Source organism: Pristiophorus japonicus, chromosome 11, assembly GCF_044704955.1.
Source record: "Pristiophorus japonicus isolate sPriJap1 chromosome 11, sPriJap1.hap1, whole genome shotgun sequence".
Lineage (NCBI taxonomy): Eukaryota > Metazoa > Chordata > Chondrichthyes > Pristiophoridae > Pristiophorus > Pristiophorus japonicus.
In genome coordinates, this window is record NC_091987.1 from 70,672,609 (window position 1) to 70,697,199 (window position 24,591).

General features: G+C 42.0%; 1 protein-coding gene across 1 annotated transcript in view; it reads right to left on the reverse strand.

The window, feature by feature from the left end:
- Nucleotides 1-22,186, reverse strand: part of LOC139275754 (kelch-like protein 13) — a 47,753-nt gene extending 25,567 nt beyond the window's left edge. The window contains exons 1-5 of the mRNA XM_070892953.1: nucleotides 21,936-22,186; nucleotides 7,642-7,786; nucleotides 6,671-6,803; nucleotides 5,041-5,237; nucleotides 1,914-2,709 (exon numbers count right to left, since the gene is read on the reverse strand). Coding sequence (XP_070749054.1) covers nucleotides 1,914-2,709; nucleotides 5,041-5,237; nucleotides 6,671-6,803; nucleotides 7,642-7,786; nucleotides 21,936-22,036 — 1,372 coding nt within the window. The 5' untranslated portion in view covers nucleotides 22,037-22,186. The remainder of the gene's footprint in view (nucleotides 1-1,913; nucleotides 2,710-5,040; nucleotides 5,238-6,670; nucleotides 6,804-7,641; nucleotides 7,787-21,935) is intronic.
- Nucleotides 22,187-24,591: the final 2,405 nt, after the last annotated feature.

Sequence of the window (24,591 nt, forward strand, 5' to 3'; positions counted from 1 at the left end):
ACATTCTGTGCTGGGTAAAGTCTGATGTGATTTATGATTTATATCCTAATCATAGAGTTAAACATGACCTGAAAATGTCTTCAGGTTAGAACAATAGGTTAACAGCTGAATTCTAGCAGTAAGCAATAACTATCTGGTCCCCACATTAAAAAAATCCATCAAAAATACTACATTTGTCAGATATTCTTTCCTGTATGAGTTGTATTTGGGAAAAACACATTTTAGTCTCACTGTGTCACACTTATGCCCCCGAATGTAAATTGGCCATCCAACAATATCCTACACTTTGACTTTGTTAAAATAGGAATTTTAAAGTGCCAATTGAATTGATATTTTTAAGGATATACAATTTATGTTTTTAATATTAACTGGCACACATGTAGCCAGATCTGCCGACATTTTATTCAGCAGTATGAACTAATCTGCTGAATAAGATTTTATTCTTAAGATGGGCAGAAAATGTAAGTTTCTAATGTCTATAACTCTCATATTTTTATCCAGGGTACCTAATTAAATGTCACAACACACTTACGTTGTTATTTTGGAAGACAGAGGGGTTAGCATTTCAGCTTTGGGCGCAATCGGTGAAATGAATGCAAATTGTGCCCAAAATTCTGTTACAGGGGAGTTATCCCCTGTGTCCTGGCCAATATTTATCCCTCAATCAAAATAACAAAAACAGATTATCTGGTCATTCATCATCATAGGCTGTCCCTCGAAACGAGGATGACTTGTTTCGACGCCAAAAAGGGATGAGTTCACAGGTGTTTCAATGAAGGACCTAATATTCTGGATCCTGAACTACATCTTGAAGTGTGGAAGATGCCTGTGCGTGGATTTTTTTAACGTGTGGTGGCCGTTGAGCACCAGCCATCATACGGGCTTGACAAAGCTTGGTTTTGGTCCAGTGGCAAGGATTAACCAAGACGACTGGTGACCAGCTCTGCTGCACGGACCTAGTGCGCACACATATCGCAGTGTGGGCTGACCCGTGCTGACCCTATGCCCCGAACTCTCGCCTCTCCTGGGCCCCGATCACATCCCTCTAGGAACTCTTGCCACTCCTGCTGTACCTGCCCGCACAGCAGTCAGCCATCGCTCTTCTGCAGCAGCACGTGCTGCTCCCTGCAGTGGCATGCCGCCGCACGCTGCTCCCTCTAATGGCCCCAGCCTGCTGATGGTCCTGCCGCGCTGTTTGTGGTAGTTTGCTGTGTGCAAGTTGGCTGCCGCGTTTCCCACATTACAACAGTGACTACACTCCAAAAGTACTTCACTGACTGTGAAGCACTTGAGATTTCCAGTGGTCGTGAAAGGCGTTATAGAAGGGCAATTGCTTCTTTTTTCTTTTATCAGTTTGAACACAAATGCTGGACCCACCTGCAATTAGCAGATTCTGATTGTAAGTCCCATTGCACTTGTATCAATTCGCCTCACTTTGTAAAGGGGTAGTGTTTGCTATTTTCTGTGTTTTTAGCAAACAGATTTCTCAAAGTACATAAAATATCACTGGGATTTAAGTGATTAAAGTGAACATAAATTAAAGACACTTAGAAGGTGAGTGACTGAAGATGTGACTGCTGCATTAAAAAGAAACTGCTCTAATAAAGTGAAGCCATTATGATTGTCCATTAAAAGATAATGCAATTACTTGCTTTTCCCCACTGTAAAGTGTGCCAATGTTAAGATGAAGAAGAAAGGATACTTATATAGCATTTTTTTAGAAGTAAGCCAAGATTAATCTAATCCAAGGGAAGATATTTTTGCACAGTCCCAGTTTGCAACCTACAGTGTTAAGATTTGCTAGGAACTGCAGTCCTGAGATGGGATTTGTATTCATAATCTGCTCCAAAATTCCAACTGTTACCAACTGTACCGACTGAGCAATATGTAGATGTAGATAGTTCATTATTTACCTAATTCTCCAGCAACATTCCGGCCTCCCACTGCATACAGATTCCCTTTAAGAGCACTTAAATGGAAGAAAGTTCTCTTTTCATTTAGGGAACCCATCTGTTTCCACTTGTTGTAGCGGGGGTCGTATCTATACGTTGTATCAACAGCAGTTTTTCCTTTTGTGTCATAGTTGCTCTGCCCACCAACTACAAAGAGGAAATTTCCAATCACAGCTACACCATGCTGGTAACGAGGCACATCCATGGCAGCCAAGGACTTCCACATTTGGGCATTCTCATCAAACAAGCGCAGCTCCTTGCTCACCAGAAGCTGCTGGCGGAGCACACCACCCAGAGTGACCAGGTGTGTTGAATTGGAACGGATCCTAGTCCTTTCTGACTGCATGACTGGTTGCATGTAGGGCAACATCTGGTAATTGCTAGCTTCAAGCAGAAGGTTAACACAAGTGGTATCAGTTCGCATGAAATCAACTTTCTGAACATGTTCAAGGAGCTCCTGTGGTGACATCAATGGGAAGCGAATGTTCTTCATCAGTTTTGCCGCATACTGCATTCGACATTCCTCATGCTTCAGCCACTGACAGGCAGCTTTAAACAGCTGAAGTTCCGAGCAGTTTTTCAGGCTATCATTGCCAAGCACAAAGGCAAGTTGGTCGAATGAAAACTTAATAAATTCCCCACTGTTTAACATAGTTGAGAAGTTCTTCAGTATACAGTCTTTGATATAATCATCTACTTTGATCAAGTGGTATGCATTGGCAATACGTCCAATTTCAACACAGTTTTCGAGAGAAACCTAGAAAATGTAGAAGAATTCAAGGAAGGTTAGTCAATAAGCACAAACTACCATCAATAGTTCATATTAGCTGTCAAAACTCAACGTTATCTCAGTGCCATGTGTCATGCAGTATCTTATTTCAATGTGAGATCATATTAGGATGGGGATTTCCTACATCAAAGTACTAAAGAACAGCTGTGGAGCCCATGTTTCTACGCCTTTATACTATGCATATTGGTACAGCACTTAATCAATCTGTCTGTTGGTTCATAAAGGAAACAGTAATGTATATTTGTTGCTCACACAATTATTGCAGGGGGGGTGGGGATGGTGCACGGTGAACAGAGAACCACTTAATGCACTAATGCTCCAGTTCAGAATATAATTACTAAAGTGACTACATTATCATCTGCATAGAAGACAATGACAAGAATCTCAATATAACATCAACTTCAAAATTGCATAAAACATGCTGTAGAATTTCAGTTTGGTTCACTGGGTTAATACACATGAGTGATTTTTTCTATTTGAAACTTTAATACACTAATAGCATACTGGAACCCAAACTGATCCATTATGTCATTCAGTATCCTTAGGCAGAGTTTAGCTTATTTTATTCAACAGTACAAAGCACCATTTCACACAAGTAAATAAATTCATGTGGTGATTTAAATTAATCCCCAGTGTGTTTTTAGATTTTGTTGGGGCATATTACTTATTATAAAACCTGATGCCACTTTCTCCCTGGCATAAACAACAATCATGTTTAGGAGTGAGCAATGCTGAATGAGGTGTAAAGGTGAAAAAGATTGCCAAGTTTGGCATAGGATCAAATTAGAAAGGATTGATTGAAACTAAGAGGTGTAATGAGTATTAGTATTAGGCAGTCCCTCGTATCGAGGATGACTTGCTTCCACACCAAAAAGGGATGAGTTCACAGGTGTTTCAATGAGGGACCTGACATTCTAGGTCGCGAACTATGTACTGAAGGGTGGAAGATGCCTGTGCATGGATTCTTTTAACGTGGGGTGGCCATTGCACACCAGCCACCACACGAGCTTGACAGAGCTAGATCTTGATCCAGTGGCAAGGGTTAACCAAGATGACTGGAGACCAAGCTCTGCTGCACAGAACTAGTGCGCACGCATGCTCCTACTATCCATAGATCGCAGTGTGGGTTGGCCCGTGTAATGAGTCCACGCTCATTGATAATATTTGCAGCATGACCTTCTGCTAATTGGCTGTAAGGGGCTACTTGCCTGATTAAGTGAGGCCAGGGTGCAAACGTGCACAGGTATACTTTGTGAGTGCATCTTTGTTGAATTTGCCTTTATATTCCAAGACTTTAGATCTAAGATATTTTGTGAATTTAAGAGCTACAAACAGTTCAACAATGGACTCCCTTTCAGAGGACTGTTGTCTAAATCTCAGCCTCTAAACCCCAACCGATTCTTGATTGAATCAACAGAACTCCTTGGAATGATCAAGCTCTCTTAAGAGCAGATTGGCAAAAGCGACTATAACCAACCTGAAACTGAGTAGCTTCCCAAATCTCTGACCCAGACTGTAGTGGGTCATGCCCAATGGAATTCTCTCTACACGGGAGTCCCCCCTTTATTTATTGGGGACTTGGCCTGGAGGGTGTTGCACGGAGAAGTCCTGTGCAATCGGTTTTTAAGTCAGATCACGAACTCCCAGGCTGCCTGCAATTTCTGCAGCCTGGAGGAGTCCGTGTTCCATGTGTATGTACAATGTGTGAGATTGCAGCCCCTCTTCCAATATTTGAAGGGGCTGCTCCTCAAATTCTGGTTGCACTTTAGTTCCATGCTCCTGATCTTTGGGCACCCTGTGCGGAGGGGAGCGGACAGGTCGGAAGGCCTTCCTGTAGGACTGCTCCTGGGCATGGCCAAGGGGACTATCAGCTGGTCCAGGCAGCGGGCGGTCGAGGGGGTCGTTCAGCCTGACTGCCTGCCTCTCTTCCAGGCATTCGAGCCAGGGTGTCCCTGGAGATGGAGCACGCGAGAGGTGGACACCGGAGGGACTGGAGTGCATCATCACCCCCGGCAACCAAATTTTAATTTGATTTCAGTTTCTGGTAAAAAGTTAATTTGATTAATTTGTCGGTTTTAGTGCCCCTTTTACTCAAGGGGCACTTGATTATTGTTCAACCTAAATAGTTGTAGTGGGTCCTGGAAAATAATACCATGAAGCCAAAGCAACGTAAAAACTGAAGACAAAAATGGAAGTATATTTTCAATTACTGTCCCTACTCCGCCCCCCCCCCGCCCCCCACTCAAAAAAAGCGAAACAATTATTTTATTTGGGCATCAAAGCAATAAAGAGACAAACCTGAGAAATTAGAAGCTCTTTACAGAATTCAAGGACAGGCATTATCTGGAGGAAGCTGGCTGCTTCGAGTGTGTCCTGGAGGTTATCCATATTGAGAGACAGCTTTGATGTATAGATGAACTCTATGATATTTTTCAGTCCTATTTTGCTTACTCCATGCAGTCTGATAGACATCAGCTCCTGTTCCTTCATACCACCTAAGACCAAATGAACTCGAGGTTAGATATACAATGGTTCTAGATGCTAGAGCATGCACTTACTACATTTGTTAAATATCCACAAAATCTAGCTGTTTGCACTCATTAGGAACAGATTTAAAAAGTCACAAATTCAGGTTACTTGAGTCCTTTAAGAGACAGCAGAGAGATTGAAATAAAACAAATAATGCTTGAAATACATGGGTTAATGTTTTAGGATAAAGACCTTTCCACAGAACTACAAAAAGGAAAGTTGATGAACCTCTTTATAAAATTGACCAAAACAAAGAGGAAAAGAGAAAACAAAAGGATAAAGGCTTGAAACTCTTCAGGTATCAATCCCAGCAGTAGCTTTGTGATCGAACTCCATGGTGCCCTGCAGTGCTTGAGTTTTCAGGGTCAGTGGGAGGGTACATCATTTACATGGGACAGGTGGGCACAAGCACCACTTTGGGCACATATATGGTGCCCATTTTCCCATGTTTGAAGGAAACTCTGGGGCCTACCCATGGGAGCATGGGTTGTCAATACTGCCATGGAACCCAGCCATGACCATTGCTCTCTGAGGGGGCTGATCTCCCTAAAACATTTTTAAAGAAAATTCTGGTTCTCCAGAGGGGATCAGATGGGACACTTTTGGAAACCCCGAAGAAACATCAGGCCTTTTGCATTAAATATACTAATTACAAGTACAAAGTAGCGTCCAATGAGTTTATTAGATTGTGAACTGATTTTTCTTTTCAAGATATGGAAAGAGATGGATGATATGCATTGTCCATCTTTGTCAGGCTGTGAAAAGTTATTAGAAGAACAAAAGATGAGTAAAACAGCTGAAAAGTGAATCAGAGATAGCAAGATGCAAGATGAATAGGAGAAACGGGCAAGTGAATGGGAGAAACAGGTAAGACAGGCAGTTGCGTATGGTCAACGTTCAGACAGGAAGGCTGCAGAGTGTCCATGAGGAATATGAGCTAATTTTATTGAAGTGTGGCACATCTTTGCGGGACTGGCACCATTGCAAGGTCAGGGGACAATCCCGTGTTTAGCTGGGCAATGAAAGGCACCTGCGCCATGAGGGGCTCATCTCGGAATGCCTCATCAGAGTGACCAGACAGTCCGTCTGATGAATAGCTGATCAAATAACTGGAATACTTTCTTATAACTTAGGCGTGGATTTTTCACGATGGTTCTCTTGATCTCCTGAGGTAACTTTGTTGACGATCTGTAGAAAAGGCGTAAATGAAGATTCTGCTGAAGTTGCAGCAAGCAGAATAGCAAGAAAACCCCTCAGACATTATACCCTTTGGTTTGTTGGAAGGTGTGGATCATTCGTTCAATTCATTGTTTATGTTCTTCTTGATCTTGCTTTATGGTAAAACAATGAAATCAGATGTTAGACTGCCGAAATAATAATTGGTAAAAACCCAAATTACCTGTGAACATGGCCTTAAAATAGTCACTTGCCGATGCCATCATGGCTCTGTGCACAGGAAACCTTTCATCCCCATCTTCTGGCACTAAAGTGACATCACATAGTAAACCATCATTCCTCAGGTTGTTAAATCCCTGAAAAAGTGGGAAAATAAGGGCACAAAGATTAGAATTTAATTAATGGAAAACTTCACTACAAGAATGAAACAATATCAGAAGTAAACACAAAGGGGCAAAAAAATCTGTGTCTAAAGATTACCAAACTAATTAGCGACCATTTTTAACTTTCATAGATTTTTTTATTTGTTCATGGGATGTGGGCGTTGCTCACAAGGCAAAGTATTTATTGGCCACCCTGAACTGCCCTTGAGACGGTGGTGGTGAGCTGCCTTCTTGAACCACAGTGGGTAGTTAAGAGTCCAGCACATTGCTGTGGGTCTGGAGTCACATGTAGGCCAGACCGGGTAAGGACAGCAGATTTACTGATATAAATTTTTTAATTCCTGATTTATTTAATTAACTGAATTTAAATTCCCCAGCTGCCGTGGTGGGATTTGAACTCATGTCTCTTGATTATTAGTCCAGACTTCTGAGATTACTAGTCCCGTAACATAACCACTATGCTACAGTACCCCAAATCACAGATAGGATAGACCTAATGACTGCATGATAGGATAGACCTAATGACAGGAGAGCCCTTAGTGTTACTCTTGTAACGAAACAATACAAAACATGCAAAAATATTGATATAATACTTTCTCAATGTAAGACATGTGTACAAAGAGAGATGTTACAATAATTTGGCAGATAAAAGCTCAATCCCTGACATCAGTCTGGTCAGCAGTAAAGAAAGTTTGATAAGCAAGAGAAAATGAACATCTCAAACTTTGCTGGGTATTACTTTACCTGAAAATGACTTATTTTGCTCAGAGACATAAAGCAACTGCGTGTATGACAAGCTTTTGGAATTTACCTGCAGCACAGCTGAGCTATGTGTCTCACTGTTGAAGGCTGGAGCGCTCCCAGGAGAAGCAGAAGACTGGCAATTTTTTGACACTCCCATCCTGCTACAGGCCAAAGACACTTTCAGAGGAAGCGTGTCCTCTTCGAGCAGTGAACTGAAAGGCAGAGCAATATAGACAGATGTTCAGGCCTGATGGTTTTACATTTGAAGATGCCATTGCAAATGTATCACTAAATATTATTACATCCTATGGCATCAGTAATCAGGACCATTTATGTAAATAGACCACTACCTTTACATCTACAATACAATACTCCATTTATATCTTAATGCCAGCTCTGTTGAATCTGATGTCAGTTTGGAGCACTAAAAATATAAAGGGTCGAAATTCGGTACCGCGTTTCTGAGGCGGTGACACCGCCTGAAGGGTCATTTTACCGCCAGGCAGTAATCACCGCCTCAAACTGCCAAATTCAGTTTTTCCGCCCAAAGATGAGAGAGCAGCACCAAAAATGGCATTGCATACTCATCCTCGGACGCCAACAGAGCGCTAGCTCAGGAGGCCTACTGAATTTCCCGACGGTAGGCTGCTGGCGTGCGAGTTGAAAAAAACAAAAAACAAAAAACAAAAAATTTCCGGAAACTTTTCTGACACCCACACTTCCCAACTGATGCCGTTAATACATAAATGCTGGAAAAATTAAAGATAACAACTTACCTTGATCTCTGGACGATACCGCCTCGAGATCCCCGATGTACCAACAGCTTTTTCAGGCTGTACAAACCTGCCGGTAAATGCCACTGTACCAACCTAATTTTGCAGCCACGGCACCATGGGCATTGCACGCTCGATGGCGTCACCACGTAGGTGGCGGTAGAGCACGCAGCTGTACCTGCCCAACTAAATTTCACACAGGCCAGGAACCCGCTCCCCGCCGACAGTATGTCCTTTGCCGCCCGTTAGGTGCCCCTCTCCGGCGCCAACGGGTGCTGTTATCAATCGAATTTCGACCCCTAAATCTTTTGTACTTCAGCAAACTCTGAATTGTACTGGATCAATCTCAGACTTGACGCTGACAGCCAGACCAATTTGGAGCCCTGGCCATTAAACCAGGAACTGGAGTTTTACGCAGAAGGTCTGTGCACTGCTTCTCTAACTGCCCCTGACTTCCTCATAGTCAAGTTGCTCCCTTGTACAATAGTTTTTCCTTTTCCGGCATTGGTCTCTGTACAGATAATGACTGCGGAAATATGATTTAGATTTTAAAAATAGGAAGAGGATACATGCATAAGAACTATGTGTGCATGTGTGGAGATTATGTGACAACACTGTCTACAAAATAACTCAAAAGGCTTCAAAAAAATAACTAAATCTCACAACTATTGTTTCTTGGTATACTGCCCTTGTTTTAAATGGCCATACTTCAAGTTACTCACATGCTTCAATTGTAATATTGCATATGTTATTGGTCCTAATCACATTGATTCTTTATAAAAAATAACTTATGTTTGCTTTTGGTTTGTCTATAAGGAATGACACAACACCTCAGTAACTATAAATCACCACCAGGTTTAACAAAATTTGACAAGTGACTTATTGTCAATCACCCGCCCTCATTAAAAAAGGGTAATGACTTCAGTGTAAACGAGAGGCAGGCATCTGCACTCTCATCCAGCGATATAACGCATTGTCTTCCAGCAGGTCTGCACTCTCATCCAGCAATATAACGCATTGTCTTCCAGCAGGTCTGCACTTCAGTTAGTAAGAAAACTTTAGGGGCATAAATTCAACATCATTGCACCCAATTTACGGCCATAAAATGACCGCAAAAATGCTGAATTTAGCAGTGTGACGGCTCGGCTCAATCTGTGCGTGTTTTCGGGCCACTGCTAAATTCATTAGCGCCTTTTTTAGGTAGTCCTGCTGGCTGCCTGAAACAAACGCATCCCTCATTTCAAAGTTGAAATGAGTGCCGTGTGTACATTTCAGGATCCATTTGTTAAATTCGTGAAGACCAGTTGAAGCGTGCGCTGCGCAGGCTCCAACTAGTTTTTGTGATTCTGCAATGGTCTAACCAGACGTTCTTAAAGAGACTGCTGGATGCTGCCTGATAGTGCTCCTTCAGAAATACTGTCGGTCGTTACCAGTCGACAGTCACCCCCCTCCCGTTTGCCTCCCCATCCCTCCCTGGAGTCTTCTGTGGGTCGTAGCTGGTGCGCAAGCAGGATGATTTTCCGACCGGCAGGCTGTATCAGTTTGTCCGATTGGAGGCTGCAGCTTGTGATGTTTTGTTGTTGATGGTCAAGGAACAATATCAGACGGCCCTCGGGCTCATCTCTCTTGGGCATGCAACAATCGCCGTGGCCATTTCACGCCCACATTTGGGCACTAATAGACTAGACTCTGAAAGTTTGACTCTTGGAGAACTGCAATATATTTCTTTGTTATCCCAAATTCCTTTCCTTTTCTGTCCTCTACTTCCAGAGCAGATTGGCCTGTCAGGGTACAATCAAGGTACAGGGTAGCCCTCTGATACGTCTCAGTCATCATTCTTCATGTCTGAGCCTGTACATGGAGTGTCAGCAGCTATTTATTCGAAGGGAGTGTCACAGCCGAGTCTGATCCTGTCCTTTTCTAAAGTCTACGCAACATTTTGCAGCACAGAAGATAATGATTAGCAGCAGGAACCTTGACTGATTGCACCCATCACCAGCCCAATTGTAATAATGCAACCGTTACCTTGCCCGACAGAATGCCGACTCTTCCTGATCTGTCTGGCTTAGTGCCAACTCAACTGCTGCCTACTGCTCACTGAACCATTGCTGTAGCTACAGTAAGTCTTCTGAGTCAAAACAATCAGGATGAGACTATAACTAATGACACTGGACCGGAAATTCCAAGCAAGACAGGAGCAAATCTCTAGTCAAGGAACCAGAAAATTGGGTAGAAACAGGTTGCACCTGGATTCCACCACATTTTCTAGCTCCAGACTTTTTCAGTAGGAAAAGCCAGGAGCAGATCTTCTGCCCCGCATCCCGTATAAATTATGTTTAAAATTCTGGCTTGCAAAAGTTAATGGAAATATTTTCAAAACAGATATCAGTTATCAGTTATTTAGTCGTGTTTTCGAACTAATCCTATGTCATGACTCCATTTATTTTAATCATATAGCAGTCCACCATTGTTTTAGCTCTGTCTTTATATACTGGTGAATCTCATCTGCCAGCAGCATGGATCAAAAAAATCACAAGAGTGCTGCCCACAATTTTCCTGCTGTAATGGACTGAAAATCATAGGCAATGTGCCCACAATTATCCCACATGCGCTACCAATAGGTGAGCTTCTCTGCTGGCACCACCACATTGTAATATCTCCACCGAAACTGAGATGATGCATCAGTTCCGCTGAGATGAATGTGTGCAACAGTTTGGGTTTTCTTTATGTAACAATTATTGCAATATTTACTATAGGAGTGCAATGGAGGAAGCATTAGGGTCTTATGGACTTTTTATTTTTGAATGTTGAGGAGCCAATGAGAATTAAAAATCATGGGCTATGCATTGCCTTCATTATCATACCTTTCACACACTAACTTTGAAAATCCTCTGGGGCTGGATCTGGGACCGGAGTGGAGTTTTCCTCTCCCCTCATCGATGTACCCTGGGGTATGGGGCATTTGTCTACTGATGGCAATATCTGTGGCATTTTTAGCACAATCGAGGCATTTGCCTCAGGTGCGGGGTTGGGAGGGATTTCACTGCATCACAGTGCAGTTCTTGTGGCTTGTGTTCCTAAGAGCACAAATGATGTAATTATATTGTATCACACATTTCTCTCATTTGTATGATGTCATAATAGGCCTGGTCCAAAAAAACCAACAGAATTTATGAAAGGAGCAAAAACTTTGCCCAAAATAAAGTGTGGTTGATTTTCACTATTGGTGCAGGCAGTAAATAGACAGTTGTAGATAGACTGCCCTGCCAATCTTCAGTTCTATTGAAATCAACGTAAGGACAACCAGGCGGGTATAATGGGCAGCGGATCTGCAACCATCTGTTTACCGCCTGTGTCCAAAGCGAAAATGACTGGCAACTGCTTTGCACCCCCAGGGCTGTGGAATTTCAGACCGATGTTTAATCCTCATTCACATTTGCTCTTCATTATCCTTGTACCCTATGTATAATCCACATCTCCTGTTACCATTACATATTACACTTCATCCTCATTAAAAACTATTAAATATTTCCATGACATAAAATTTCTTCCTCTTGTAAACATAATTATTAACACGAGCTAATCAGAAATCCAGCTTTTAAATGGATAATCTTGAATGGTTTGTGGCCCTTAACTTGATTTATCTCCACCTATTGCTCAAACCTGACATTTCATTAGGTACAATAGTCCTTCACCATATCCGCCCTCCTTTGAAGGCAAGGCACAGACTTCATCTTTTTCAGATTAAACTTTATTGCATTGGTCAATGAGCTCATTCACCCACTTTTAATTTTGATCAAATCTTCCTATCACCTTCATATTAGTGAAGGCGCAGAATAATTATAATATGGTGATGGATAAAAGAGAAATATAAATAGCCTACTACCCGTATCCAATGCAAGCCCGTTGTTATGAATGTAAATGGGCAAACATCTGAAGTACCTCAGATCTTGACACAAAACAGCAGGTGTTACAAGCTCAAAGCAATGTGGGCAGCCACCAACTCATGAAGTTCATAATGCTCTGTGGCAGTTATATGATATTGAAGATTTATTCTTTATACTGAACAATACTATTATCATCATTTTATTTTGGCACCGAAGCCTTAAAATGAGTTTGACATCATTAGCAGATGAATGTAGTCATATGACATACCTATTTTTTCGAGGTGTTAGCCTGTTTAAGGGGAAGGGTTGGGCAGAGTCTCACTGGTAGGAATGGGGAGTGGGGAACGGTGAGGGCAGGGGGGCCCGAGACAGCATGGGTCCAGATTTTCCTGGTGGGACCCAATCAAACACTCCTTTTCCTCCTGACCCCACAAAGGAAAGTTTAACACTTGCCTTACCGTATAGGACTTCTTCTTTCAGATCAGGTTTCGCCGGCAGTGGCCGATGTCCCGCCCAGTTGGTGGTTAAAATGCCATTGGAGTCCCGTGAACATCATAAATATATGAGGCTCCTACCTGAATAAGCCGGGCATCATGGCCAGCCGAGAAAACAGCAATGTTGGAAGCCTGATGGACAGGAATGGAGTGGGAAATGAACTTGCTCCATTTTAACTCCTGCTCCATCCGATTTCTGCAGGGCGGAGGAGTTAACATTCCCCCGAAATAAAACGAGTGACTTCCTACTCCCATCTACACAACTTATTATGCCTTCTAACTTAGTGTCATCTTCAAACTTAGAGTTGAGGTACAGATCCGCCATGATCTAATTGAATGGCGGAACAGGTTTGAGGGCTGAATGGCCTACACCTGTTCCTATCTTCCTATGTTTCTATAAGCTCACTCAGCTCAAATGAATATTGTTGTGCAATAAGACCTGATTAATATGAATTTGGGTTTTACTAGACTAAACATTACCAATATGCTGCAATAAGGGGAATTTTTTTTTATCGTTCATGAGATGGCCAGCATTTATTGCCTATCCCTAATTGCCCTTGAGAAGATGGTAGTCAGCCGCCTTCTTGAACTGCTGCAGTCTGTGTGGTGAAGGTGCACCCACAATGCTGTTAGGGAAGGAGTTCCAGGATTTTGACTATGAAGGAACGACGATAAACGTCCAGGTGAGGATGGTGTGTGACTTGGAGGGGAACTTGCAGGTGATGGTGTTCCCATGCGCCTGCTGCCCTTGTACTTCTAGGTGGTAGAGGTCGTAGGTTTGGGAGTTGCTATCAAAGAAGCCTTGGTGAGTTGCTGCAGCGCATCTTGTAGATGGTATACACTGCAGCCACGGTATGCCGGCGGTGGAGGAAGTGAATGTTTAAGGTGGCGCAAGGGGTGCCAATCAAGTGGGCTGCTTTGTCCTGCATGGTGTTGAGCAGCTTTTGAGTGTTGTTGGAGCTGCACTTATCCAGGCAAGTGGAGAGTATTCCATCACACTCCTGACTTGTGCCTTGTAGATGGTGGAAAGACTTTGGGGAGTCAGGAGGTGAGACACTCACCACAGAATACCCAGCCTCTGACCTGTTCTTGTTGCTACACTATTTATGTGGCTGGTCCAGTTACGTTTCTGGTTAATGGTGACCCCCCCAGGATGTTGATGGTGGGGAATTCGGCGATGGTAATGCAGTTGAATGTCAAGGGGCGGTGGTTAGACTCTTGCTTGTTGGAGATAGTCATTGCCTGGCATTTGTGTGGCGTGAATGTTACTTGCTACTTATCAGCCCAATCCTGAATGTCTTGCTGCATGCGGGCATGGACTGCTCCATTATCTGAGGAGTTGTGAATGGCACTGAACACTGTGCAATCATCAGCGAACATCCCCACTTCTGACCTTATGATGGAATGAAGGTCTTTGATGAAGCAGCTGAAGATGGTTGGGCCTTGGACACTGCCCTGAGGAACTCCTGCAGCTGTGATGATTGACCTCCAACCAACTTTGTGTTAGGTATGACTCCAGCCAGTGGAGAGTTTTCCCCTGATTCCCATTGACTTCAGTTTTACTAGAGCTCCATCATGCCACACTCAGTCAAATGCTGCCTTGATGTCAAGGGCAGTCACTCTCACCTCACCTCTGGGATTCTTTGTCCATGTTTGGACGAAGGCTGAAATGAGGTCTGGAGCCGAATGATCCTGGCGGAACCCAAACTGGGTATCAGTGAGCAGGTTATTGGTGAATGAGTATATTCCTCTGCAAGGCTGTGTAATGCTAATGAGTTTGACTTCTGAATTGTAATTGTTTTGTTGTTTTTAGTACCTATGACTAATCAAACACCTTCTCAAGACTGGATCAGTACTGAAATAATTCAGAATCTGTGCATTGTAAACTATAATTGATCTTATCTGTGTAAGGTAGGATCTGTGGCTCAATTGGTAGCACTCTTGCCTCCGAGGTAGATGATTGTATTTTCATGTCCCACTCCAGGGACTTGAGAACAAAATCTAGGCAATCACTCCAGTGCAGTACCAAGGGAGTGCTGCACTGTTGGAGGTGCCGCTTTTTTGGCTGACCTGTTAAACCAAAGGCCCTTGTGCCCTCTTTGGGGTTTGTGGGACCTTGCTGTATGCAAATTAGTTGCTGTGTTTCCTGCATTACAACAGTGATTAAACTTCAAAGATATTTCATTGGCTGTAAAGTGCTTTGGGGCATCCTGAAGTTGTGAATGCAAGTTTTCTGATGTATTTATTAAATGCTATTTTTGGTCATTTATTACTGGTGAGATTGGTGGCCTGGGTCCTTGAAGAATTGTGTCGGTAATTCATGCAGTTAACATTCGGAATGCCGATGCTCATTATGCCAGTGATTTAGGGCCTGAGCCCAAGTGCTGCCCAAAGGACCGCCGATGGCCACCGGGAGACCGGGCAGTACTTTGCCAGGAAGATCCCTCTAAAAGAGGTGACAGTACTGCCTGGCGGCAAAATAGCGGCTTTCGCCGTCAATCTGGGCAGCAGCGGGCGGGAGCTCTCAATCTTGGCGGCAAATGCGCTTGCCGCCCAAGTGCCGCCGAGGATGGAGTCGGGCCCAGGGAGGGTGAAGGAGCTGAAAATAAAAACCATTACCAAAAAAATAAATAAACACCGGAACACCTTCAGGGGACCCCATCCAGGTAAGACACTGTAAAAAAATTTTTTTTAAAGTTGTTCGCTAACCTTTTTTTGCAGGTCTTCGTACTTACCGTCGGGGTTAGACCTGCCTCCACGCAGCGGTCCTTCCCCCTACTGGCGCTGACTCCCGCCCGCACCAATCTGGCAGCTCGGCGGGCGGGAGGACACTTGCTACTTGGCTGCCAGCAGCTGTCAGCGGGCGGTGCCCGGCAGTACTCCCCTTCCGCCCACTGCAGCCCGAGTGGAAACTGGCACAGAGGTGTGACCGGCGGCAAAACTCAGCGGCAGTCGGCGGCAGTGGACGTTAAGACCACGAATATCGGTGCCTAAGACTTTAATTTGCAAGGAGTGAGCTAAGTAGAAGCTAATTTTGTTTGCGTGACATTTTGTTCAAGGAAATTTTATTCAGGCTCAGAATGTCATCTCAAGACTTCCGTGTATACAATAGAAATGAGATAGTCAGCCAGCTGATATAGAACGTGTTAGAGCTGAGAGATTACACTGTCAACTTAAAGAGACATCCTTCTAGCGAATGTCATAAAATCTTAATGCTATGTACAACTGAAGAAGAGATTCAGCAAAGTTAGCTCTCTGTGTGAGACATTAATCAACCATTGCCACCTTTCGGGTTTGCTGCATTGACTATCTTTAAAAAAAATTAATTGGTGAATACAGGAAAGATGCGGAGATACAGCATCTTAAGCTTTGTAGGACCCATTTAAAGATCACTATTAGTGAGTTCAGCGCAACTACCAACCTGCTCGGTTGAGGAAGCAAATATACATTGTGTTCTTTCATTCTGCTGCCACTGAAACAATGGAGTAGATTTTAACTTTCACTATTGGGTGGAAAACAGGCAGTAATGGATCAGCTTCCCGTTACAGACTGGGTGTATAGCGGGCCTCCAATCTGCTACCGACAGTTTTCCACCTGCAGGTGAAAATTAAAATCTACCCCAATGTCTGCAGCAAATAGATAACAGACTAAGGGCTGGATTTTCTGCTTTGCTCATATCGGGGCGGTAATGATGGCGGGCCGATAAAGTTTATGCCTGGGAACAGTTTGCACCTCAGTCAGCAAAATTCATCATCTGGGCCCTGAGTGTGGGGCGGAGCAGTAAGGGAGGCGTTACACACCTCTCTTAGAGCGCTGGGCTGGCTGAGCAACTGAAAATCCCGAGCAAAACAGCCGGCCTCGGAACGCTCTAAGAGAGGCCTGGGGAAAAAAAAAACAGGAAAAAATACACCAAAATATTCCCAATAAATAACTCTCATTACGACGACATAAATTGCAAAAAAAATGTAAATAAAAACCACCACATTTACTTGAGGTTGACATTACTTATCTCACTGCAGCCGCTACAGCTTGGACTGCCCGTTTTCACAGCGGTCCCAGCACGCTGCGCTACGGATCGGGTGGGAACCAAACATTTGAGCCGTTGTCGCAACCAGGGGCGTTGTACACCGGCTCGCATCTTCCGGGCGGTAATGCTCCGTTTCCCGCCGAAACCAACCCCAAAAATCCTGGCGGGGCGCTGGAAGCTGGTCACCCACCTGGAAGAGCTTCCCGCCCCCATTGCCGCCTCGCCGGGGCAAAAACAGAGGCAGCAACACGCCAAAAATCCAGCCCCTTGTTTTAAAACATGAAACTGTTTTTGTTTCTTGTTTGTAAATGATTTCCCCATCCCAGGACTTAGCTCCCATCTTCTCATCTTTGCTGCTCATGACTTGACCAATAGAGAGAACAGGTGACTCCAGACTCACAGCAATGTGGTTGACTCTTAACTGTCCTCTCAGTTGTACCAAACTGCTATGGCAAAGTCAACACTATGGGAGTACCTTCACCACAAGGACTGCAGCGGTTCAAGAAGGTGGCTCACCACCTCCTTCTTAAAGGCAGTTAGGAATGGGTAATAAATGCTAGCCTTGCCAGCGATGCCCACATCCTGTGAACAAATAAATCATTTTTTAAAATTTTGTGCCCTCATAATAATAATGAGACAAAACTTAATAGTTGTGTTGGATTAATTCCAAATAAAAGTGCTTTGTTATCAATATATTAATCTCTGGAGAGGGAAATTGTGCTGCACACATGTTAAAGCCCATTTGCCAGCAATTATGGCTGAGCCACAACAACAGTACTTTCCACATCTCTGAATTACATTTAAGCCACTTAATCAAAACAAGCTTACTGACTGATTCAACCAGTTGAACAAGCAGGAAGTGAGACCTTTGTTTTCCTAAAAAGTTACCATGATGTAATGCCAGCAACAAATGTGTGTTTGAAACTGAATTCAACTAAAATTGAAGAGAAAGTATACCTGTGTCACTGTGTCCTTGTATGGATCATTATTTTAGCAGTCACTTTCCAATTTGCTGACCATCTAGCTCTTACTAAACGAAAAGAGGCATTGCCTCCAGGAATAGAATCCCTCCGATGGACACATATGTAACTACAAAATATATTATTGGGAGAGAGCTTTTCTTTGTGCACTCTGTATAACAAAATTGTAAATCTGTTCTTTCTAAGTGGGTTTACAATTTTGTAGTGGACAGAGGAAACCTATCCCCTTAAACCAGCCACCTTTAGACCATTTCTTGAAAGGGAATGAATGCCAATTGTTTCCAGGTAAGTTCACCCTTTCCTTGGGTCACAACATGTCACACATCTTCCTTGTCTAAGAGCGTGAGTGAACAACCAACTTCCAGACCTCTGCCAAAACAGCTTTGAAATCAGGAATTTCAGAACTGTTCAAGAGTAGCTCAGATAATTGTCCTTCTAATTTTTCCTGCCTCTGCTTTGAAAAGCATCTGGCCTCAACCTGTCACACAAAAACACAGCTGAGCTTGCTGATGTGGCATATAAATGTGCACCTTGCAGCTCCATACAGAGGCGCTGATCTACTTTGGCATTACACACCCCTTTCAACCCTACTGGATTCTGTGATTATAGAATGCCAGGACATGCTTGATCAGTGCTTTTTAAGTTCAAATTGGGCTGTGCGAGATTAATAACATACTGGCGAATATATTCTTATAACATTATTGTCACAAATTAACCCATTTTTAAGCAAATAGATTAACACTTTCATTACATTAGTACATAAATGTGTTTTGTACAAATATATCAAGGGGATCAAGGGGTATGGTGAGAAAGCAGGAATGGGGTACTGAGGTTGCATGTTCAGCCATGAACTCATTGAATGGCGGTGCAGGCTCGAAGGGCCAAATGGCCTACTCCTGCACCTATTTTCTATGTTTCTATATAAGGTGTTCATTACTAATACTGCATAGGACAATGTCAACTCTTTAGAAATATCAGTAACAACTCTCTGGTGTGGAATTTCTTAGAGACTTATTGCTTTCTGAAATGTAAAAGAGTGACACAGGGTTAATATTTCAAACCTGCAGTAATTTGGTAGATGATTGAAATAGCAAAAGCCATACAATATATTACACAGAACGTGACTAGCATGGCTTGCAGACTTAATAAAATATGAAATCGGAGCAAAAATACATTTACTTAAATTGGACTGAATATATTGGGTGTAGATAGAAAACGCTCTATTAATTTCAATTATCTGATTGTCACTTACATGGAATGCAATTACAGGTATTTGCATACCAGCAATTTACATTAGAATGTCAGTGCTGTTGACTCCAGTGGGTGAATGTACTTGCTATGCAAATTAGAAATTGATTTGTCAGGAGAATTCAAATTAAGATATCAGAATCCAATGTCTGTCGAATGTTCTCTCCCCTAAATTTTAACCTAGTGCTTCTCTCACTGATGAACCAGCTGTACATCTCCAGTATTGAAGATGTTTATTTAAGACATATCAGCTGGCTGTCTGGAGAATAAAGTGTTTGCTAAAATATTTTAATCGTTTAACATGTTAAAATCATTATTGTTATTCATTCCTGTTCAGCTGACCATTTTTAGAATTGTTCATTTAAAAATCACCATTGTCTTCAAAGAGCATAATTATACAAACAGTTCTTCCATTCACTGAAAAACAACCTCCACACATTCCTGTCCAACTAATTAAAGAAAAAGCTTGGCCTGGTGCCAAACTGTAGCTGATATGTTTGTGGTGGCAAAAATGCAATTTATTGTTGCTAAAAATATTGTCCTACCTATGCCGTTCCACGTTGCTTTTCAAACTTGGCCCAATTATATCGTAGCAATGAACTGATTTATAAATCAGGAACTACCACAGATTCTACTCATTATTGGTATGAAACATTTTTTTAGTGGTAACTTTTTTGAAAAATGCTTAGTGCTAGGGCCACAAAATTACACCTGGATATTGTGAATGAAGAACATTAGATAATTCAGAATAAATTGGCAGTAATAAGCTAATTTAGGTATTTTCTTTTGAAATAATGTAGAGTTTGGGGGCCTTGGCTAGTTCACAGTCAAATCTTGTTGTGTTTGATCCTTTGTCCGAGATCCACCCTCCATCACTAACTGTAATTAAGGTCACTGATGCACAGTTTTTCAGCTTTATTTAACAGTTTACTGCTCGGGCCAAAACACTATTTTAAAATTGTACTGGAGCACACTTTCTTCAACTGTAATGACCAGGTGTGAAACTATCGTTCTCTGTTGATAAACTAACATAATGGTAATAGTGTTTACATTTTGCATTGATTACACTAATTGCATCATAACTAATACATATTCAATGCAGACTTAATCATTTTATAGAGCCACCCTTGCCGGCTCTACACTTATTCTTTTGATTGGCATTAAGTTGCATTTTTGTATCTAGGTATTATACAACAGAGCACGAGGAAAACTGCTGTGTTAGAACACAACTCTCAAACTTACTTTGCACAAAATCAGTCAATCTTTTAGTTAGTTAGGTCTTACAAATCTATGGGGCCGATATTAAATGTTCCCAGCAGGTGGGAAGTCAATGGAAAGGAAAATCGGGAGGGGTGTAAAAGGAGGGGGCTGAGCCACTGCCGTCCATTTCCCATCTGGCAGGAATGGTTAAAGTCGACCCCATCAATAGTAGATGAAGTATTAAAAGTTAAGGGGAAGCTAGATAAACACGAGGAAAAAGGAATAGAAGATTATGCTGATAGGGTTAGCTAAAGAGCGGTTGGGAGGAGGCGCGTGTGGTGCATAAGCAGCGGCATGGATCAGTTGGGCTGAGTGGCTCTGTGCTGTAAATGCTATGTAAAATATTCAAATACCCAGTTTTAGACTTATTGGAACTTCGTGGCAAAACAAGCTCTACCACTGAGTGGTGGGAAATGTAATTTTATCCCCTCCTCTTCTCAAGTTGCTGCCTAATGCTGGGATATATTCCATGGGCACCATGGTATCTTGCCCAAGTAGCCTAGATAGTTCATTTTTGCAGACTACATGACTGTGAGGGGTATCAGATCTAAACCCAATCTTGTCTTCACCTTACATCCATATATGCGCAATTACAGCAGGATTAATTGGATTGTGACCAGGAGTTGGAACCCTGGCTAATTTCTTCCAATTTCTAACCCAGGGGCATTGTGGCTAACTGGTGCATCTCCATTACTACCCCTAGCTGTGATTATTGAACCCGCAACTTCTCGATCTGTGTAGCTTAGCTCCACACTGAGTAGTGCATTTATTTGCTGAGCCATCAGCTGAGTTCAGGTGCCTGCTCTTGTCTGACATATTGAGGGAAGCAGAGAAGTCAAAAGAGGAGAGAGAGAGAGCAAAAAAAGAGTCAAGTGATTCCAGGGATTTTCACAAAGTTCCTCTCATGTCCAATCACATAGCACCATCTGCAGATTCTATTGATCAGGTAATTGTACACAACGGATGGGGGAGCAGGGTAACAAAGATAAAATGGAAATCTAATTTGTTACTGTCGCTCTATATAAAATAAGCAAATGTACTTTAACCAACTGTTAATGGACATCCTGTAAATGGGTATGTTTGTTAAAAAAACGATTCCTCCTATATTTCACGGGTTTGGCTAAGTAAAAGCCACTGGATAGATGCAAAATGTTTGCTCACCATTGCAATGTTGCCATTTAAAGACATCCACTATAGTTTTTTCCAAAATAAAGAAGTCTGTACAGTTGTGAACATATAAAAAGAGAGTCGATAGTCAAAGGATTAAGAGACCTACTCAAAAATGCTAAGATTGACATTTAAAAAAAATGTAATCTTAAAAACTACCTTCATAAATACAGACCACAGTGGCTCAATTTCATGAACAGACCATCACAGAACAATTACAGCCTCATCACGCCAAAGGAGCAGCGTGAAATCTGATCAACGTTAATCAGAATCCTGTCAGCCGCTTAGAATGGCATTGCCCGTTGGTGCCACATTTTAGTAAGCAGTCAGTGAGAAAGAGCCGTGTTATCAAAATCATTCTGTACAATTTATCCTTGCCCAAATACTCCTCATTACATTTTTTTTACATATTTTCTGTGATAGTTTATGCGGATTTCTGATCAGTTACTTATTGCTCCTTCAGTCGTGTTCTGATTATCTGATCACAGAAGCATGCTGCCTGAAGAAAAATAAAATTCCACTTACATGTACGTTGGAGAGAGTGTAGCTGTCCTGGAAGCCTTAAGAACAGAAACCAAGAATCTTCTTTCACTGGGGCTATTACACAGTTTCCATTTCAACGGCATGGTGAGTTAGATAAGGCAGCAAACACTGCCCATGCATTTTTATTTACAACAGAATCTGTTCTCTCACTCCCTCAGATTAGTCCTTCTCCCCTCTAGGTAACTTAATTCTGAAGCATATTCTATAAATAGCAGGACATGATCCAGTTAACGCCGTCAGCTTCTAAACCTGGCAGATTGAGGAACATAAGCCTGCTATAGTCAGAAGCTTTTCTCACTGGCTCCCTCTTTCTTTACTTCCCTATCTGGGTTATTGACTAACTGTTTACTGTGGATTCTATGCAAGTGAACATATGATAGTTGTTTCATCAAAACCAATCAGAGGAAGTGGAACATTTCCTAAGTGTTCCCCTTTCGGACTTCCTCAGGACAGAAAGGGGAGCTTTGAAGAATGACAGTTGTTGGTAAGCAGTGTACGTATGAAATACAGAGAATATTTGATATGCCTATAGGAATTTGACCATTAAATAATCATGGGGAAGAAAACTTTGAACCATTTCTGTCAATGCCCACCGTATTCAGCATGGACTGGTTGGTCTGAATGGCCTGTTTTAGTGACATATATTCTATGTATTCATTCTCGCTAAATGAACACCATTTCATCAGATTGGGCACTTGATACGGAAATATTTCTTGCAAGTGAAAAGGATTCAAACAAGAAAATAAGAAATATCCCTAGTAATCATTGTGGTAACACATCTGCTTCCTTCAGTGAAAAAACACACAAAGCACGATTAAGAGATCAATATGGGATTTCTTAGATGTTAGATATTAAAACACCGAAGGAATCTTTACAGATTTGGCCAAATTTTTCTTTAGAATTTCCTACATGTTGGAGGAAGCTGTGCGAAAGCAACTGCCTATCAACTGCTGGTGTTTGAGTACCTGCTTAAACAAAAAGATGCACAGTTTCTGCTAAACTTTGAGGCAAACCTTTGACCCTCAGTACTGGTGTGCTGCTAATAAATTCTTGTTCTCATGAGTGTAAGTTTGTTATTTTATTCAGCACAAGATTTATTATTCCAATTGTAAATCTCCATTGCCTCCAGCAGTCTGTAAACCTCTTCTGTCGTTGCTGGGGAGCAAAATTCACTAAAAGCACAGGGAATTCTCGAATCATCTGCCCAGCATCTTATAGTATATTAAACATGACCATAAATGGGTACCTTGGACACTGGTCCCATCGTTTTCCTTGGAGATTTCAACATTTGTAAAAAAAAAAAAGCAATTTAGATGGCATGAGGCAGTGACTAAAGCAACAAATCTGTGTTACACAAAGAAAAATTACTAGTAACATAATTAGGGGAATTGAATTTAATTAGTTGCAAAGGCCGAAGTAATCTATAATATGCTTAAGGTGTCAACTTGGTTCAATTAGTAGTGCACTCACTTTTGAGTGTTTAAGCTCCACTCCGGGACTTTAAGACAAATGTAATACTGAGGATGGGCTGCATTATGGAAGGTCCATCTTTTGATCGAGGCCTGTCTGCCTGTTCTGGTGGTTTAGATGGACATCAACGATTCCATTGCACTATTTGAAGAAGAGCAGAGTGTTTTCCTGGTCTCTTAGCCAATATTCTTCCTCAACCAAAACCATCAAAAAATAAACTAGTCATTCATTAAATGTTTGTGGGATTTTGCTCTGTTTGGCTGTTATGTTTACCTATACAACAACAGTGACTGCACTTCAAAATGATTCAATGTATGTGAAATGATTTGGGATGTTTCTGATAGACATGATAAGGTACTATTTAAATACAAGTTTTTTCTAAAAATGGCAATGTTATTCCCTCACCTTCTTCACTCACAAATATTCATACAATGGGGCAGCCAGAATTGGTTTCCATTGATCTGAAACATGTTTTTTTTAATAGGCAGTTGATAAAGTAGAGATTTTTTTTAAAGTGCAAATGTGGAAAGTCAGAAGTAAAAATGGTGGGAAGGCACAACTGGTTAATCTGAAAGAAAACAAAAGGTTACATTTTGGGCGTGTCCCTTTATCAGAACAGTACCTCTACATAACACCTGTCGTTGCACTCCAAACATAATTAATTGTGTGAAGCACTTTCAGACATTACAACCTGATGTGGCACCATATAAATGCAAGCATTATGAAAGACATTAACCTTTCAGATCCTGCAATGCATTTCCAGCATTTCTTCTGTTTTTATTTCAGTTTATATTGTATTTATATTTTACGTTGAAAGGGCCAGGACACTCAGCACTGTAGCTCAACTGTGAAGGGTGCTTTTAGTCTAAGCAGCCCATGGCTTTCAGTTCCAGAGCTGAGTGCTACTCAGACAGTCTTCCTTGGCAAAGCCTTTGTCCTAGATAATTCCATCCTCCTGGCCGGGACACAGCTCAGCAGCCTGTGGCTCTGTTGAGATGCTGAGAGGGGAGGAAAAGAACAGATAAGTCAGCAGAGATTCATCTCTGCAACAAGATGTTCAGTAAAAAAATCTGCTTTGGCTCATTGGATTAAACAGACGCTGACCAATCAATACATTTCTAATACAATTAAGGCAGTGTGTGGATTAAGTAGCAATTTAGTGAGGTGT